The 15219-nt window shown below is 63.4% G+C and overlaps 1 protein-coding gene across 1 annotated transcript; it reads left to right on the forward strand.

Moving 5' to 3' along the window:
* The first annotated feature begins 4638 nt into the window (after positions 1 to 4638).
* On the forward strand, positions 4639 to 14567 carry ERFE (erythroferrone). Its single transcript, XM_024990276.2, is given in 9 exon segments — positions 4639 to 4848; positions 7217 to 7342; positions 8366 to 8416; positions 8418 to 8469; positions 9998 to 10245; positions 10329 to 10437; positions 10535 to 10625; positions 11626 to 11704; positions 12873 to 14567. Coding segments are annotated over 9 exon segments (1026 nt in total). The 5' UTR covers positions 4639 to 4677; the 3' UTR covers positions 12972 to 14567.
* The last annotated feature ends 652 nt before the right edge of the window (positions 14568 to 15219 follow it).

A 15219-nucleotide genomic window follows, 5' to 3' on the forward strand; every position in this document is an offset into this window, starting at 1 on the left:
CAAATTCAATGATGGAAGAACTTGACGGGGGGCTGCATCTGAGGTGTGGGCTGGCTGAGGCGACTGAACGGGGGGCTCAAGGGGCTCCCAGGACCAACAGGGGGGAGTTAGCACCCCTCTGCCTCCAGGACCAAGCAGAGCAGAGGCAGAGCCCAGAGATGGAGCTGGGGAGGGAGAGGGCACCTGGGGGCTCCATGACCTCAGGCCAACCCCAAGGCTTAGTCTGTTTCCTCATCTGCACAGTGGGGGCAACTACATGATTTGAGAGCCGGGTGATGTTGGGCATATGGCAAAGGCAGGCTGCCCACCAACCCCCCCCCCCCCCAGGAGGCCGCTCCACAGGCTGCTGAGGCTCCCGCGGTTCTGGGGGCAGAGGGAGCTGGGCTTCCCATGACTTCATCGGCAGAGGTCCTTCCTCTGCAGGAAGAGAAGCGAGTGGGAACAGCTTGGCTGCATCAGACCGCCGGGAAGCCAGGGCCAAGGCCGTGACCTGAGGGCCCAGGAATGAGGCTTGGATTTCCACCAGGCCTGAAGGCACAGGGTGGGTTGGGGGCCACCCCACACACCGCCCGGCCCCCGCCTGCGGCCACCCCAGTGCCTCAGCCCTGGGATCCGTTACCTTGCCCACAGACGCCGCCCCCCTTTCTGTACCCACAGGACACTGCTGCCAGGGAGGGGCACACAGGGCCCCCAGAGCCCTATGTGGGGGGGTCCTTGGCCTGTGTAACGCTTTACTAAGCTCCCCTCCCCTCCTTTGGGGCTCTTGTGGAGCTGTGAACCCCCCAGAAGCACACAGGGAGCCCCACGTGGAGGCCCCAGCTCTCTGCATGCTCCCGCCCTGGGGCTGGGCCGAGTCGTCACCTCCAGAGAGTGTACAGAGGCCACTCGGCAGCGGAACAGATCCGATTTGGGTCCTCTGGCGGGTCCGTGACATCATGAGGATTGCTCACTGCTTGGGAAAATAACTGTTTTTCACATGGCAAAGGCTCTGGTCCTCACTGCTGACCGCACAAGGGCCAAGGCTCCCTACTGTGAGCTGGAACCGTATCACGAGACTATCCGAAGGATCGTGTGACCCAAACCTGGTCCCTCTGTCCCCGCTGTCCCCGGTATCCCCTAAGGTGACAGAGCCTGAGGCTCACCTTCCCAGGGCGCAGGACGCGACTAACAGTAGATGTGGTCCTGGGAGCAGCCGGCCTCACCTGAGCAGGGCACAGGCCAGCAACCCAGAAGTGGAGGTCCCAGGCAGCAGGCCTCCCTCTGGGGTGGCCCTTACCCGCCACCGAACCCCTAACAAGTGGGATCCCAGACGAGGGCTCGGGGCTGGCAGCTGTCATTGTGCCCATTGTACAGAGCAGCAAACTGAGGCTCTGAGGGATGCGTGTCTAAAGGCCCCGAGATGGGCCTCCTCCAGAGCCACAGCGGGCTGTGTGAGGACCATCTTTGCCAAGCAGACGTGCGGCTGGGTCTGGCTGGGGCTCTGACTGTGCTCGGTCATGGCCTCAACAGCCCAGGGCCTCTGTCTTCAGGCAGGTCTGAGGGCCCCTCCCCCCGACGACATGATGACCCGGAAGGCAGGCCAGCCGGCCTCGCTCACAGCTCTGTGTAGCACCCTCTGGGGCTGCACCTCACTCACAGCAGGCCCTGAGGACACTCGTGCATTCACCCCAGCTCTCAGCCAAGGAGGCTGAGGCTCCCAGAAGCTCCTGGACAGCCCAGCCGCCTTCGGGCCCCTGCCGCCATCCAGGGAAGGGAGAGCTCTGTGATGAGCTCCTGGTTCAAGAGAGGCAGCTGCGCGCATTGCCCCGGGCTTCGCTCACAGCCAGACCCCTGCAGGAAATGCCTAAGGGGCGCCCATCTCAGGGAAAAGACAGAGCCATAGCTCAGTACCCTTCCAGCTAATCATCAGAAACAGGAAGGACCTCGATGCAAAACGTGTGGCTGTGAAGATGGCACCGTGCCCAGGGGGAAAGGGGTCCAGCCCGGCCCTAAGCCCAGGCTGTGAGTGCCTGGTGAGCCCCCAGCCGCACAGGCTGACCAGCTGGACCATGGGAAGTGAATGTGATGCTGGGTAAGGACAAGCCTCTTCAGAATCATGAAGGTACCACTCACAGAGCTGCACAGGCTGAGGACAGATGCCCCTCTCTGCCCCCAGACTGCGGGTTTCATCAATGAAAACACCCCACACTCGGCATCTCACGGTCTCAAAGTCTCCCCCCCAAAATGAAACAGAACAAAACTGTTAATATTTAATGCTGAAGCACACACCCAGCACACTCGCATGTCAGTACAAAGTTTCAGTGCCTGGCTTTGTAATAGATGTGTCTGGGAGGCCAGAAGTGAGAAGCCACCCAAGAAATCCTGAATTCTCTGAAGGCCTTCCAGCAACACCATCTACAAATATTGGAGCAAATGCCTTTGTTTGTAACAAAACTACTGAATGGTTGTCAATGGAATAAGTTCATATACTTTATTGAATGCATATAATATAAACCAGTATTTCTCACATGTCTTCTTGCAAAGCTGCAATTTCTTTTTCTTTTTGTAAATTAATTTATTTTAATTGGAGGTTAATTACAATACTGTGGTGGTTTTTGCCATACATTGGCATGAATCAGCAATGAGTGTACATGTGTTCCCCATCCTGAACCCCCCTCCCACCTCCCTCCCCATCCCATCCCTCAGGGTCATCCCAGTGCACCGGCCCTGAGCGCCCTGTCTCATGCATTGAACCTGGACTGGCAATCTATTTCACATATGGTAATATACATGTTTCAATGTTATTCTCTCGAATCATCCCACCCTCGCCTTCTCCCACAGAGTCCAAAAGTCTGTTCTTTACATCTGTGTCTCTTTTGCTGTCTCGCATATAAGGTCATCATCTTTCTAAATTCCACATATATGCATTATTATACTGTATTGGTGTTTTTCTTTCTGACTTACTTCACTCTGTATAATAGGCTCCAGTTTCATCCACCTCATTAGAACTGATTCAAATGCATTCCTTTAAATAGCTGAGTAATATTCCACTGTGTATATGTACCACAGCAAAGCTGCAATTTCTATAGGAATTTCTATTTTTTTATTCCACTGATACCTTTGCCCACTCCCAAACATGTACAAAGATGGAATTCCTGTGCAGTTCTAATTTGCAGACTCTAAGTCTCATAGAGTGAGTCTATGGGACACAGATCCCTGGGTGGGGGGGAACACATTCTCAGGGTGGGAAGGGCATTTTTTTCCTTTAAGAAATCTAAAACTACCATCACCCCTACCATCCTACAGGGAAAGAGGCAGAACCAGAGGGAGCATTAACATCATATTTAAGGCTTTTCCTAAAGTGCAGAGTTTCCCGTCCCCTGGAAACAGTCCAAGGATGGTGGGGACCGCAGGTGGTGCGGTGGGGTTGAGGGTGACCCTCGGCTCCTCCCCCAGGCCCTGGCTGCCACTCCCTGAAACAGGACGGGGTAGGGGGGGGGTCTCCCCTCTTCTCAGAAGAGGTGGAAGGCATCCCTGGTGAGGGCGGCAGGCCCTGGTAAGGTGCGCTCCTCAGAAGTGCCCTTCCCCCTAGCCCCCTAGATAAGATACAGTTTCCCTACCAGGTGCAGGCGCCTCAGGGAGGCACAGGAGAGGCTGAGCCTGGAGTGCCAGCCTGGGGCGGGGGGGGACGGGAGTGGGAGTCGGGGGCGTCGGGGGAGAGTTGGGGGTCAGGTAGAGAGGCCACGCGCGGGTCACAGAACAAACAGCGCAGGGAGCAGTGAGCGGCTAGCTCTCTTCAGGGAGGAGCCTGGAGCTCAGGCCGGCCACTTGGGTCCACCAGTGGGCTGCCCTGATCTTGGGGGGCCTGCGGGTATCTGGTCCCCGGTCCCCGGTCGGATCTGCCCCCGACCCCCAGCGAGTTCGAGGCAGGGCTCCGTCCTCCCAATCTGGGCTTCAGGGAGCCCGCTCCCAGGCGGTAGATCTCCTCCGTGCCCCTCGCCCCGTGCCCCCCGAGGCTCCTGCAGGTGCGCCTGGCGGGGAAGAATAGCGAGTCTCTGAGCTCAGGGGGGTCCGCGGCCGTGGGAAGCAGGGAGGGGTCGCCGCCTGGGAAAGGGGCGCCAAAGAGGGGCTCTGACAGTCTTCGGGCTCAGATGTGATCCATCTAGTAAGACCCAGCGCGCGGTCACGGAGAGGCGTCTCGGGATCCCCGCAGGAGGTGAGCGGGACAGAGAGGAGAAACGGGATACCCCGTGGCCTGGAGAAGGGCGTCCGGGTGCCCGCGAAGCAGACGCTGGACAGCGCGCAGGACGGACCGGAGCGGAGAGGAAACGCGCCCAACAGGAGGGGGCGCTCCGGCCCCCGCCAGCCGCGGCTCCCCAAGCCCCTGCCTCCCCTGCGCGGCCCTCCTCGCAGCCCCTGCTAACCCCGCGCCCCCGGTCCCCACTCGCGGCCCGCCCGCACCTCCCCCCGGCAGCGTACACGCCCCTCCCTGCACCCTCCCGGTGGGGCGGGCCGCCTCCCCGCACCGCCCCCCGCCAACCCCCGACGACTGCAGCGCGCGCAGGAGCCGGGAGGCGGCGCCCGGCGGGGAGGCGCGCCCCGGGCTAGGCGGGGGATTCAAGCGCGTTATAAGGCGCGGAGCCCGGGGCCGAGGAGTCCAGAAGCTGCGATCGCAGGCCAGAGGCACCCGCCGCCCGCATGGCCCCCTCCCGCTGCCCGGCGCGGGCCCTGTTGCTCGCCTACGCCAGCCTGCTGGCCGCCGCCGTGGGCCTGGGCTCCCCGGAGCCCGGTGCGCCCTCGGAGAGCCGCGCCCGCGAGGAGACGCCGCCCGGGAACGAACTGCCCGCGGGACCGGCCGCCCGCCCGCCGGTAAGAGACCGCCCGGCCCGCCCGGGCCCTGGAGACCTCGGGCCTCAGCCGCCCCGCCAGCAGCGCGCGCCCCTGGGTCCCCGGGCGCCTCTCGGGCGCAGCGCGCTCGCTTCCGCGGCGGCGGGGAGTGGGGCGTCGCGAGCCCGCGGGGACCGGGGCTGACCCGGGTGTCCCCCTCTCTACAGGGGACGGGAAAGCGCTTAGCTTCCGGGCTTGGCGCCGGAGGTCTGGGCGCTGGCCCCCTGTACAGCCCGGCGCCTTAAGGGCCAGCCCTGACCTTGGCTTTTGGGGTTGTCATGAAAAGCAAAGTTCTACTGGATTGGGGGGAGATGCCTGTTTTCTGGAGACTTCCAGGTTGGGAAACTCGTAAAGTGTAAATAACTCCATCCTCCTGAAGTTGGGAAGAGGGTATCTGTAAAAGTTTGAGCAAGTCCCTGACCCCCACACCTACCCACCCCACCTCTGCCCCCTATCTTCTTGGTGCCTGTTCTCTGGAAATAAACAACTGCCTTTCTGCCAACTGGGGAGGAGAGAGAGAAAGTGTCTGGATGGGGTGCCAGGCTCCGATGTGTGATTTCTGGCCGACACTTAGCTCTGCCCTGCTTCTTCCTTTCTGGCTGCAGAAGCGGGTGGTCCAGTTGGGGGTTACCAGGGGGTTGGGGCCTTCAGAGCTGCCCTCAGTGTGGGTGGGGCCTCCAGGCAGGGAGGGGAGGGCTCTGGGGAGGGTGCTTGGAGTTTCTTTTCTCTGAAGATGCCTGTGGGCGGTGCCTGGAGGCTCAGGCCTGCACCTCTGCTCTCAGCATCACTTTGGGAACTACGACGCCCCGCTTGGGGATGCCCCCACTGAAGACAAGTCACAGTGGCACCAGCCCCGATCACTCCCCAGGAGGGGCCTCCCCAGAGCCCTGTTCCCGTCGCCCCCTGCCATTTCCCGTGGGCTGAAGGCAAAGCCTATTACCTCAGCCTCCGGGGGGACGCCAGGGGGCAGGGTTTCCAGAGGCTGGGCTGTGATGGTCAGGAAACAGAGGGGCTTCAGGCGCTTCCAGGGATGGGTTCTGGCCTTGGAGGCAGGGCTCTTTTTGAGAGCTGCTGGAGGCTGGAGACCTCCATCAGCCAGGGCAGTGGCCCGACGCCCACCCACACTGCCGCAGCCCATCTCCCAGGCCCCCAGATCAATGTGGTTCCACCTGTTTCTGTTTCAAGCCAAACTGGGGTCTGAGTCCCTCCACAGACTCCTGGGCCAGTGGGAGGGCTGGCTCAGCACACAGTCCACCCTGGACAGAGTCCTCCTGCCGGGTGTTCCCACGAAGGTGGCGTGGGACGGTGAACTGGGGTCACCGGTACTCGTGGAGAGGAACCACTGGGGGAGGCCTTGCAGGGTCTGGCACCCAGGGAGGTGTGGGGATGCCCTGGGCACTCTGAGGCCTCTCCCTCTGACCCACGTCCCTCCATCACAGAAGCCCCATCCCCATCACACCACACTGGCTCCTGAAAGAAGGCCCTGGGTCCCTGCAGAGTGGCCGCGAGACCTGTGAGCCTGGCCGGCTCCAAGATCCCAGGGTCCTTCCATCAGCTGCCCGAGTCAGTGCCCATGACCTCATCCAAGCCCTCTTGAGCCAGTTTCCTTCCCAGCTGGCAGCCTTGCCCGGAGCCCAGACTGTCCGGGGCCTGCCGCCCACAGGGCCGGAGGCCTCTCCCTGGAAGTTGCCTCCTGGAGCCCCACCACGTCAGGACTGGTCAGCACGCAGCCTGCTGGGGGCGGGGGGCGTTTCCGGGCCTGTCACTGTCCCGGCTCGGGGCGTGTGACTCAAGCCCTAAGGACAGGGAGGGGTTTCGTCACCATATCTCAGTGCGGGACACCCCACCCGCGGTGCCCGAAACAGCCCGGGAAGGGAGGCCTCGCAGCACTGAGGGTGGAAATTGGCCTCCCGAGAACTCCCCAGGGGTTGGTTGGGGTGCCTGCTGGCCGTTGGCGGCCCTGCCTGAGCCCCCAGGGAGGCCGGTGGTCCGATCCTCAGGGAGGCGCACGCACTGCAGCTCCCCTGGAGGGAGGCGGGAGGGGCCCGGCAGTGCCAGCTTCCTCTTGCCCTGAAGCTCGGCACCCCGCCTTCCTCTGCCCATGCCCAGGGTCTTCCCCTGCAGGATCCAGGCTGAGGAGAGGCTGTTCCCTAGGGATTGCCCTCCGCAGCCGGGAGGAAGGGCCGGGGGCTGGGGCTGTGCTGGCTTGGGGGCCAGCACTGTTGACAGTGACGGGGGCCCAGGGGGCTGGAGGCCAGCCCTGTGCAGCGACCTCTTGCCAAGCATTCGGTCTGCTTGGCCGGCAGCCCTGTCTGGGAGGCAAAACAACCCACTGGCGGCTGTGTTCCAGGAGCCCCCTGTGGAGCGGGCGCACGGCCTCAGCGACCCCCGGGACGCCTGGATGCTCTTCGTCAGGCAGAGTGACAAGGGCATCAACAGCAAGAGGGGCGGCAGGGGCAAGGCCAAGAAGCCGAAGGTGAGCACTGGAGCCCAGGCGGTGTGTGTGCACGCGTGTGCGCGCCTCCGCCCACGAGCCTTTCCCCGGCCCCACCCTGAGCACTCCCAACGAGCACAGACCCTCCGCCTCAGGCCGGAGAGCACAGAAGTGTCAAGTCGGGGCCTGTATGACCCTGAGGTCGGGGTGCCTGTTCCAGCCGTTTACCTGCACCCCTAGAATGCCAGGCTCGCTGCTTTCTCTTCCCTCTCTGTATCCTGGGAGGCCTGTGCTGGGCTGCAGGGCAGTCAGGGACTGAGCAGGAGGGGCCTGCGGGTGCGCCGGAGTGACACAGTCGGGGGGCCAGCGGGGGCCTGGGCAGCCACTGGTGCCCACCGTCCTTCAGCCTGGGCGGGGCCTGGGCCCTGCTTCTGACGGCTGACCCTGACCTGGGCCCCAGTGAGGGCCGATTCCCCTGTGGTGGGGCACGCCAGGCAGCGCTGTGCCGCCCTGCTGAGCCCTGGCCTCTCTGCTCCCCAGGGCCGCCCCAGCGATGGTGTGCCGGGCTCTGAGCCTGGGGCAGCCCACTGGCTGGGCTGCCACCGGGACCTGACCCGTCACCCCCAAGCTGAGCTGGGGGCTCCCCAGGCTCCTCCCAGCAGAGTCCCAGCCCAGTCCAGTGAGGGCTCCTTGAGGACCGCCCCCCTCGGGGTGGCCAGGCACAGGGGGACTTGCCGACTGGGGTGGTGACATACCTGAGACTCACAGGCGGCCTGGAGTGCCCCCTGCCCTCCTCTGCCTCCCTCAGCCCCAGGGCTGGGCTGTGGCCTCCTTCTTCCCAGCGTGGCCCCCAGCGGCCCGCCAACCCCAGCCCTATGCCTGCTGCTTTCACTGCCTCTTCAGGGGAACTGGAGGCTGACCTCCCTCAGAGGTCAAAGCAGGAGTCTCCCCGCTCCCCTGTTACCAGCCTTTCTGGCAAGAGCTCATCGAGGGGGTGCCCACGGTGCCCCCCCCCCACCCCGTCCTGCCTGTTCAGAAGTCCTCACTGTCAGCCTTCTCTTTCAGCTTGGTCTACCAGGACCCCCGGGGCCTCCTGGCCCCCAGGGTCCCCCAGGCTCCCATCACCCCACCTGAGGTCCTACTGAAGGAGTTCCAGCTGCTGCTGAAAGGTAGGGGGTGGGTACCACACAGATACACACCCCACTGGGGAGGGGTGGGAATACACACCCCATGGGGGAGGGCAGGGCGGAGATACACACCCCACTGGGGAGAACGTGGTGGGGGTATACACCCCACTGGGGAGGGCGGGGTGGGGATACACACCCCACTGGGGAGAATGGGGGCAGGGGAGCCAAGATCGGCTGGACCTTGGTCTTGTCGACCTGTATCCGGGAGGCCATGGCTCTGGGGCTGGCCCGGGTCAGGGCTGTGTGTGGGTCGGGGCCGGGTGGAGGTCGGGGAGGAGTGGGTGAGGAGGCAGCTTCACAGAGGAGGATGGACTTGGCCTCTGTGTTCAGTAGGTGCCTGGGGACCAGCCTCCATGCCCCACCTGGGAGGCCTCTGAGCTTGCAAAAGCTGAGAGATCCAAGCCCGCATTCCCCAAGTGGGGACTGTTAGGGAGAAGTCAGAGCTCCTTAAGCTTGCACAGTGTTGCAGTGAGCCCTGCAGGGACACCAGGGAGATCTCAGGCCTCTTTCTTCCCCTCACCTGCACCCCGCCTCTTCCCCTGACATATCTCTGCTGCTGGCTGCAGAGCCCAACGGGCAGGCCCGAGGAAGCTGCCCTCATGGGGCAGGGAGGACAGTCCCAGGAGCACAGAGAGGAGCAGGCTGGGGCCGGAGGCCGCAGAGGGTGAGAGCAGAGCTGAGGGGGCTCTAGCACCCAGGGCAGTATCCCTGCACTGCGGCCAGCTGCCAGGCGTGGGCTCTGAGTACCGACTAGAGTTCATTTCACTGTGAAGAGCTCTTGAGTCTTTTCGCACTTCTATTTAATGTACTGGGGCTTCCTTGGTGGCTCAGATGGTAAAGAATCTGTCTGCGATGCAGGAGACCCAGGTTCGATTGCTGGGTCATGAAGATCCCCTGGAGGAGGGCTTGGCAACCCACTCCAGTGTTCTCGCCTGGAGAATCCCATGGACAGAGGAGCCTGGTGGGCTACAGTCCACGGGGTCGCCAAGAGTCGGAGACGACTTGAGTGACTAACAACTACCCTTCATTTAACTAGACCAGCTTCAGCGGCTGAAGAACCTCCACGTTCTCTGCAATAATTTCTTTACACTCAGCTTCTTTCCCCAAATGACGGGTCTGGCTTATCCTACTGTATTTCCTGATTCAATAATAATGTAAACAGAGAAAAAGCAGCAGCAGCCCCGGGATGAGAAGCGGTAGGATAAACAGGTGAAGCAGGAGAACGGGGTCCTGGGTGCACCAGCCCTGAGCTTCCCGGTAGCCAAAGCGTGAAAGGAAACACGAGCAGCCGCGGGATCGGGAAGCCGGTTCCTAAGACCATGCAGCCCAGAGCAGGTCTCCCGTGGATTCCCGAGCGCGGGCGCCCGGCTCGCGGTTCCGGGGGTCACCGGTAACGGTGCCCGCGATCTCAGCGGCGCCCAGTTTTGGGGCAGGTGTCTGGGAGGGACGCGGCGGGGCGGGCCGCGAGGGGGTAGGGGTCCCGGCGCGACCACCGCCCGCTCTGTGCCAGGCGCGGTGCGCACGCGGGAGTGCGCGGAGCCCGAGCCCGGCCCGCGCGTTCCCGCCGCGGTGCCGGCCGCGCGCCCGGAGGACGACGAGGAGGCGGCGGCGGGGGGCGCGGGCATGCTGGCGCTGCTGGCCGCGCCCCTGGCCCCCGGCCCGCGGGCGCAGCGCGTCGAGGCCGCCTTCCACTGCCGCCTGCGCCGGGACGCGTCGGTGGAGCGGCGCGCGCTGCACGAGCTCGGCCTCTACTACTTGGTGAGTCCGGGCCGGGCCGGGCCGGGCCGGGGCCGGGCGGGCGCGGCGCGGCGGGCCCGGGGTGACCGTCTGTGCGCCTGCAGCCCGACGCCGAGGGCGCCTTCCGCCGCGGCCCAGGCCTGAACCTGACCAGCGGCCAGTACACGGCGCCCGTCGCCGGCTTCTACGCGCTCGCCGCCACGCTGCACGTGGGTGAGGCCCGGACCCGGGCTTGGGGAGGGGTGGGGGTCGCCCCGCCGCCCTCGCGCCCCGCCACCCGGTGATCACTGCCCCCGCGCCTCCCCCGCAGCGCTGGCCGAGGCGCCGAGGCGGGGGCCTCTGCGCCCCCGGGACCGCCTGCGTCTGCTCATCTGCCTGGAGTCCCGGTGCCAGCACCATGCGTGAGTGGGCGCCTGCCTCTTCCCTCGGGGCTTTCCCCCGCCTGCTGGCAAGGTTCCTCCAGCCTCCTGGCGCCCGCCCGCTGCCTCAAACCGACCCTCCGCAGCCCGCACCCGCCACCCCGGTCTCCCCACCTCCTCCATCCCACCTGAACCCAAAAGGGGCTGACTATACCATCCCTTGAGGAGAAGGCAATGGCACCCCACTCCAGTACTCTTGCCTGGAAAATCCCATGGGCGGAGGAGCCTGGTGGGCTGCAGTCCATGGGGTCGCTGAGGGTCGGACAGGACTGAGCGACTTCACTTTCACTTTTCACTTTCATGCATTGGAGAAGGAAATGGCAACCCACTCCAGTGTTCTTGCCTGGAGAATCCCAGGGACCGGGGGAGCCTGGTGGGCTGCCGTCTATGGGGTCGCACAGAGTCGGACACAACTGAAGGAGCTCAGCAGCAGCAGCCCATCCCGCGATCGAGATGCCAGCGTCGCATCCTCAGAGGCCTCCCCTGCCCGGTCTGTGCAGGGCCCCTCCCCAGGCACTCTGCCGACCCATCCATCCTCCGGTTGATGTCGGTTCAGAAGGGCTGGGCTGCCCTTTCTGTACCCCTGCGCCCCGACAGCCCGGGCGGAGAGCAGGTGTGCCACAGTAGTGGCAGAAGGCGTGCAGGAGTGAAGTTCACATCTCACTCCAGTTTGGGAAGCTGCGCAGGGCTTGGCCTGAACCCAGACTCCCAGCGGCCCGCCCCGCACCTCCAGCTGCCCCGTCAGAGCCTGGACTTGCGGCCCTGGCGGCACACACTCCGTCCTGTGCGCTTCAGTCCTGTACTCACTCCTGTTGGGGACCCAGCCCAGATCCCCACCCCCCACCCCCACCCAGAAGCCTGGCCAAGGCTGCCGTTTCCGTGGTGCCTGGCCGGGTGCTGGGTGATGGGGGACACATTGCAGGTGGTGTGCGGGGTCTGGGGCCGGGGTCTCAGGCGCCCCCTCTGTCTCCTTTGGCCACAGCTCCCTGGAGGCTGTCGTGGGGCTGGAGGGCAGCAGCGAGCTCTTTACCATCTCGGTCAACGGCGTTCTCTATCTGCAGGTATGTGGGGCAGGATCCACCGTGGGGGGACCACCGCTGGCAGGGAGACGTGCTGGTGGGCTCGGGAGCTGTGGGTGCAGTGCCCCCGCCTCCAAGCCCTGATGAGGGTCAGGGCAGCACAGAGCACTCTCGCTGGTCCTGGCAGAAGCAAGCTGTTACTGGGTCTCCCTTCCCCGCATCTGGCCTGCCCCCGACACCTGTCCTCTGCTCTGCTCCTCTGTCTGTTTTCTGACCTCCCAGGCCTCCCATGTTGAGGGCTGGCCTGAACCGGCCCTTCAGAGAGAACTCAGTTGGGCAGGGGAGCGGTGGAGGACAGTGACAGAGGTCAGCTGTCCCAGGGAGGACATCACGGCCCGCTGGCCCACTGAGACTGCGGGAAGCAGACGAGGTTATTTCCACACAAAACCCCGAGCAGCAATCTCTTTCTAGACTGTGAGGATTTAGGGCAGGTGGTCGAGAAATGGATGAAAAGGATTTCCTGGAAACAAAAGTCTAGTTGCAGATGTGTTGAATAACAGCTTACATGCAAACGGTCCTAAGTAGGCCAGGCCTGTTCTGAGCGCTTCACATAAATTACTTATTAACCCACCGTGATGTGAAGCGGGTCAGGGAACTGTGGCACGGAAGGGTTAAGTAGCTCGCCCAGGCTCAGCCAGCAATGCCAGAACTGGGGGCCAGGCTGTGGCTGCAGGCGCCGTGGCTGTTTGCTGAAAGGTCTGGTCCCTGCATGATGACCTCAGGCGGCATGGTGGGCCTGGGGTCCTGAGATGGAGTGCCCGGCTTCTGCGTTTCTGGGAGCTCCCGCTTCACATCTGGTGACGTGACCCTGGGGTGTCTGGACCACATCTGGAGTAGCCAGGCCCTACTACTGGCCTCATGATGGCTCTACCAGAGGGCTCAGTGGCCAGGCCCGTGGTGGAAGGGGCGCCCTCTTGCCTGAGTTTTGCAAAGAAAGCTTGACTCTGGCCCCGACTGGAGGCTCGCCCCCACATGCACGAGCTAAGGGAGCCCGCCAGCCAAGAGGCTGATGGAGCTGGGGAGAAGGCATGAGAACAGGGGTCGGAGGTGCTGGGTTTGATGGTGAGGTGTCTGGGCTGGCGGGGCAGGGCGAGCAGTCGGCGTGCCTGCGGGCCGCAGCGTCCGGGCTGACCGAAGAGCCTCCCTGCAGGCCGGGCAGTACACCTCCGTCTTCTTGGACAATGCCAGTGGCTCCGCCCTCACGGTGCGCAGCGGCTCCCACTTCAGCGCCGTCCTCCTCGGTGTGTGAGCGCCATGCCTGAGTGTGAACAACCCCGGGGGCACTGTCGGAGTGGCAGAGGCCGTGGGCAGGAGGGAGCCCGCCAGACTGCCCACCCTGGCCACCGCAGCTGAAGCCAGAGACGCCACGACAGGCAGCCAGCGGGGGCCACACGCACACTGGCGGTCCCGGAACTCCGGGTGATCCCGGGACGCCGTCTTTTCCAGGGAGGGGTTTCAGCATGCCCAGGTGCGGGCGTTTTTGTCCGTGCCCCTCCCTCCCCCTCTGCTGTAGACGTGGACTCCTCCTGGGCAGCTTGCTCCGTGGCTGAGGTCCGGCCGCACCTTTTCCATCTTTCCTAGGGCTCTCGTGGGCTGCCCACTGGGCATGCCGAGGAGAGAGGCCGCCCAGCCTGCCTGGTGCCCACCTGCCCCTCTCCCAGCTGCGCCTTTGGCTGCCATGGACCTCAGGGCACTGCTTGGCCTGCAGGGACCACAGGGCCCGAGCCTGTCCTTGTGGCCTCTGGGCACAGCAGCCTTGGGCACCAGGGACATGGGATAGGGGCTGACGGGGACAGTGAGTCCAGAGCTGTTCTCACGTGTGTGTGCGAGTCCACACTCATGAGCTCACCTGGCCTTCCCACCATCCCCTCCGTTGCAAACCCCCTCCCAGACGAGGTAGTCTTGCCTGTCCCCTTGAGGCCCTGGCACGCTGCTCGGGCCCACCTGCCAGATGAGAGAGCTGGAATGTCCCTGCAGATTAGGGGCGGCCAGGCCCTGTGCCCTCATCTGGATGGGTGAAGCTGTGGCCCCGCAGGCTGACAGCTCTGGGTGCCCAGTCACCACGGTCCAGCCCCGCTGGGTCCATCCAGCTCTGGGCTCTTCAGAGTGTCTTCCCCACTCGGGTGGCACTGTGGCCCCAAGTTCAGATGGGCGTTGTGGGCAGGCTGGGGAACAAGTGCCTGCTGCAGTGGTGATGGGATTCGGGGTGGGGGGATGGCGGCTATTCCCGTGGACAGATGGTGTCTGAGAGTTCCTGCCATTTCTTGATGCAGGGCCCCTTTGGCCTGCTGAAGAAGTTACCCCACCCCCATTCCTGCATGGAAAGAAAACAGGCCATAGGAACACCGGTACCACAGGAGCTCCTGGGGGCCAAGATGGTCTGGCAAGGGTGCCTCCAGGCCTGGGAGAGGCAGGGGCGACGACTGCAGTCACCCTGCTCCTTGACTTTCTAGCTGGCCTGGGGTGAGCAGGTGACTGGTCCCCAGGAGCCCTCAGCTTCCACCCCACAGTCTGACTAACGGGAGCCCCAGGCACCATGTGCACAGACCGACCGCTGGGTGCCCTTTGGGGGGCTGGGCACAGTTCTCAGTAGGACTCGCCCCCACCCTACCAGGAAGCGCCAGCCGGCTGGCGTCCTGCCTGCCCACCCCCGCTCCTAGATAAGGGTGGCACGGCCACGCCCTCTCCTGCATTTCTCTGTACCCAGCAGGCACAGATACTTTAGAAAAGCTTTCACCCTGGGGAGACGCACGGTCCTTTTTCTCAATATAAGTGTGTTATGCAGCAATTAATTGAAGTATTTATTGTATAACGTTGTCAGGTGAAATATATTTATGTATAAAAACTGCCTGTTTGAGTATTTTTTTATGTGGTTATACAAAGTTACAGAAGCAAAGGGCCGACCTTAAAAATACAGAATCGGAGTCCTTTAGGCCAGGCTCCTGAGGACAAGGGGCATTCTCCAGGGGTTGGAGGGGGAGCGTGGGTTTGGCCAGGGAAGCCCCACGCCAAGCCTCTCCCCACTCCAGGAAGCGGCACTCTGGGAATCAGGGACACGTGCTCACAGACTGGTGCCTTGTCGGCTGTAAGAAAACGTTTGGCTGAGTAACTTGCGCGGTTTCCCATGTCTGAGACGCCGAGGCGCTCTCCTCCTGTGATGGCACACTGCCTCCGCAAAGAGGGAGCCTGGCTGTCGGCGCTGGGAAGGGGTATGCTGGAAGCGTTCCCGAGGTACTTGCAGCAGGGAGGCCAGTCCTTCTAACGGAGCTGACGAAGTGATAAGGCCTGTGTGCAGGCTGGGCGAGGCCCACAAAGATGACAGAACAGCTTCAAAAGCCCGTCTTCAGGATCTTACATCATCCCGAGGCCAGCATTCACACACAAAGACCTGAAAGCCGTCTTACTACCGTCTTCAGAATCTTACCTCATCCCGAGGCCAGCATTCACACAGAAAGGCCTGAAAGCCGTCTCACTAAGGAGCTTTACCAGCAATACCA

The sequence above is a fragment of the Bos taurus genome, chromosome 3 (assembly GCF_002263795.3).
Source record: "Bos taurus isolate L1 Dominette 01449 registration number 42190680 breed Hereford chromosome 3, ARS-UCD2.0, whole genome shotgun sequence".
Classification (NCBI taxonomy): domain Eukaryota; kingdom Metazoa; phylum Chordata; class Mammalia; order Artiodactyla; family Bovidae; genus Bos; species Bos taurus.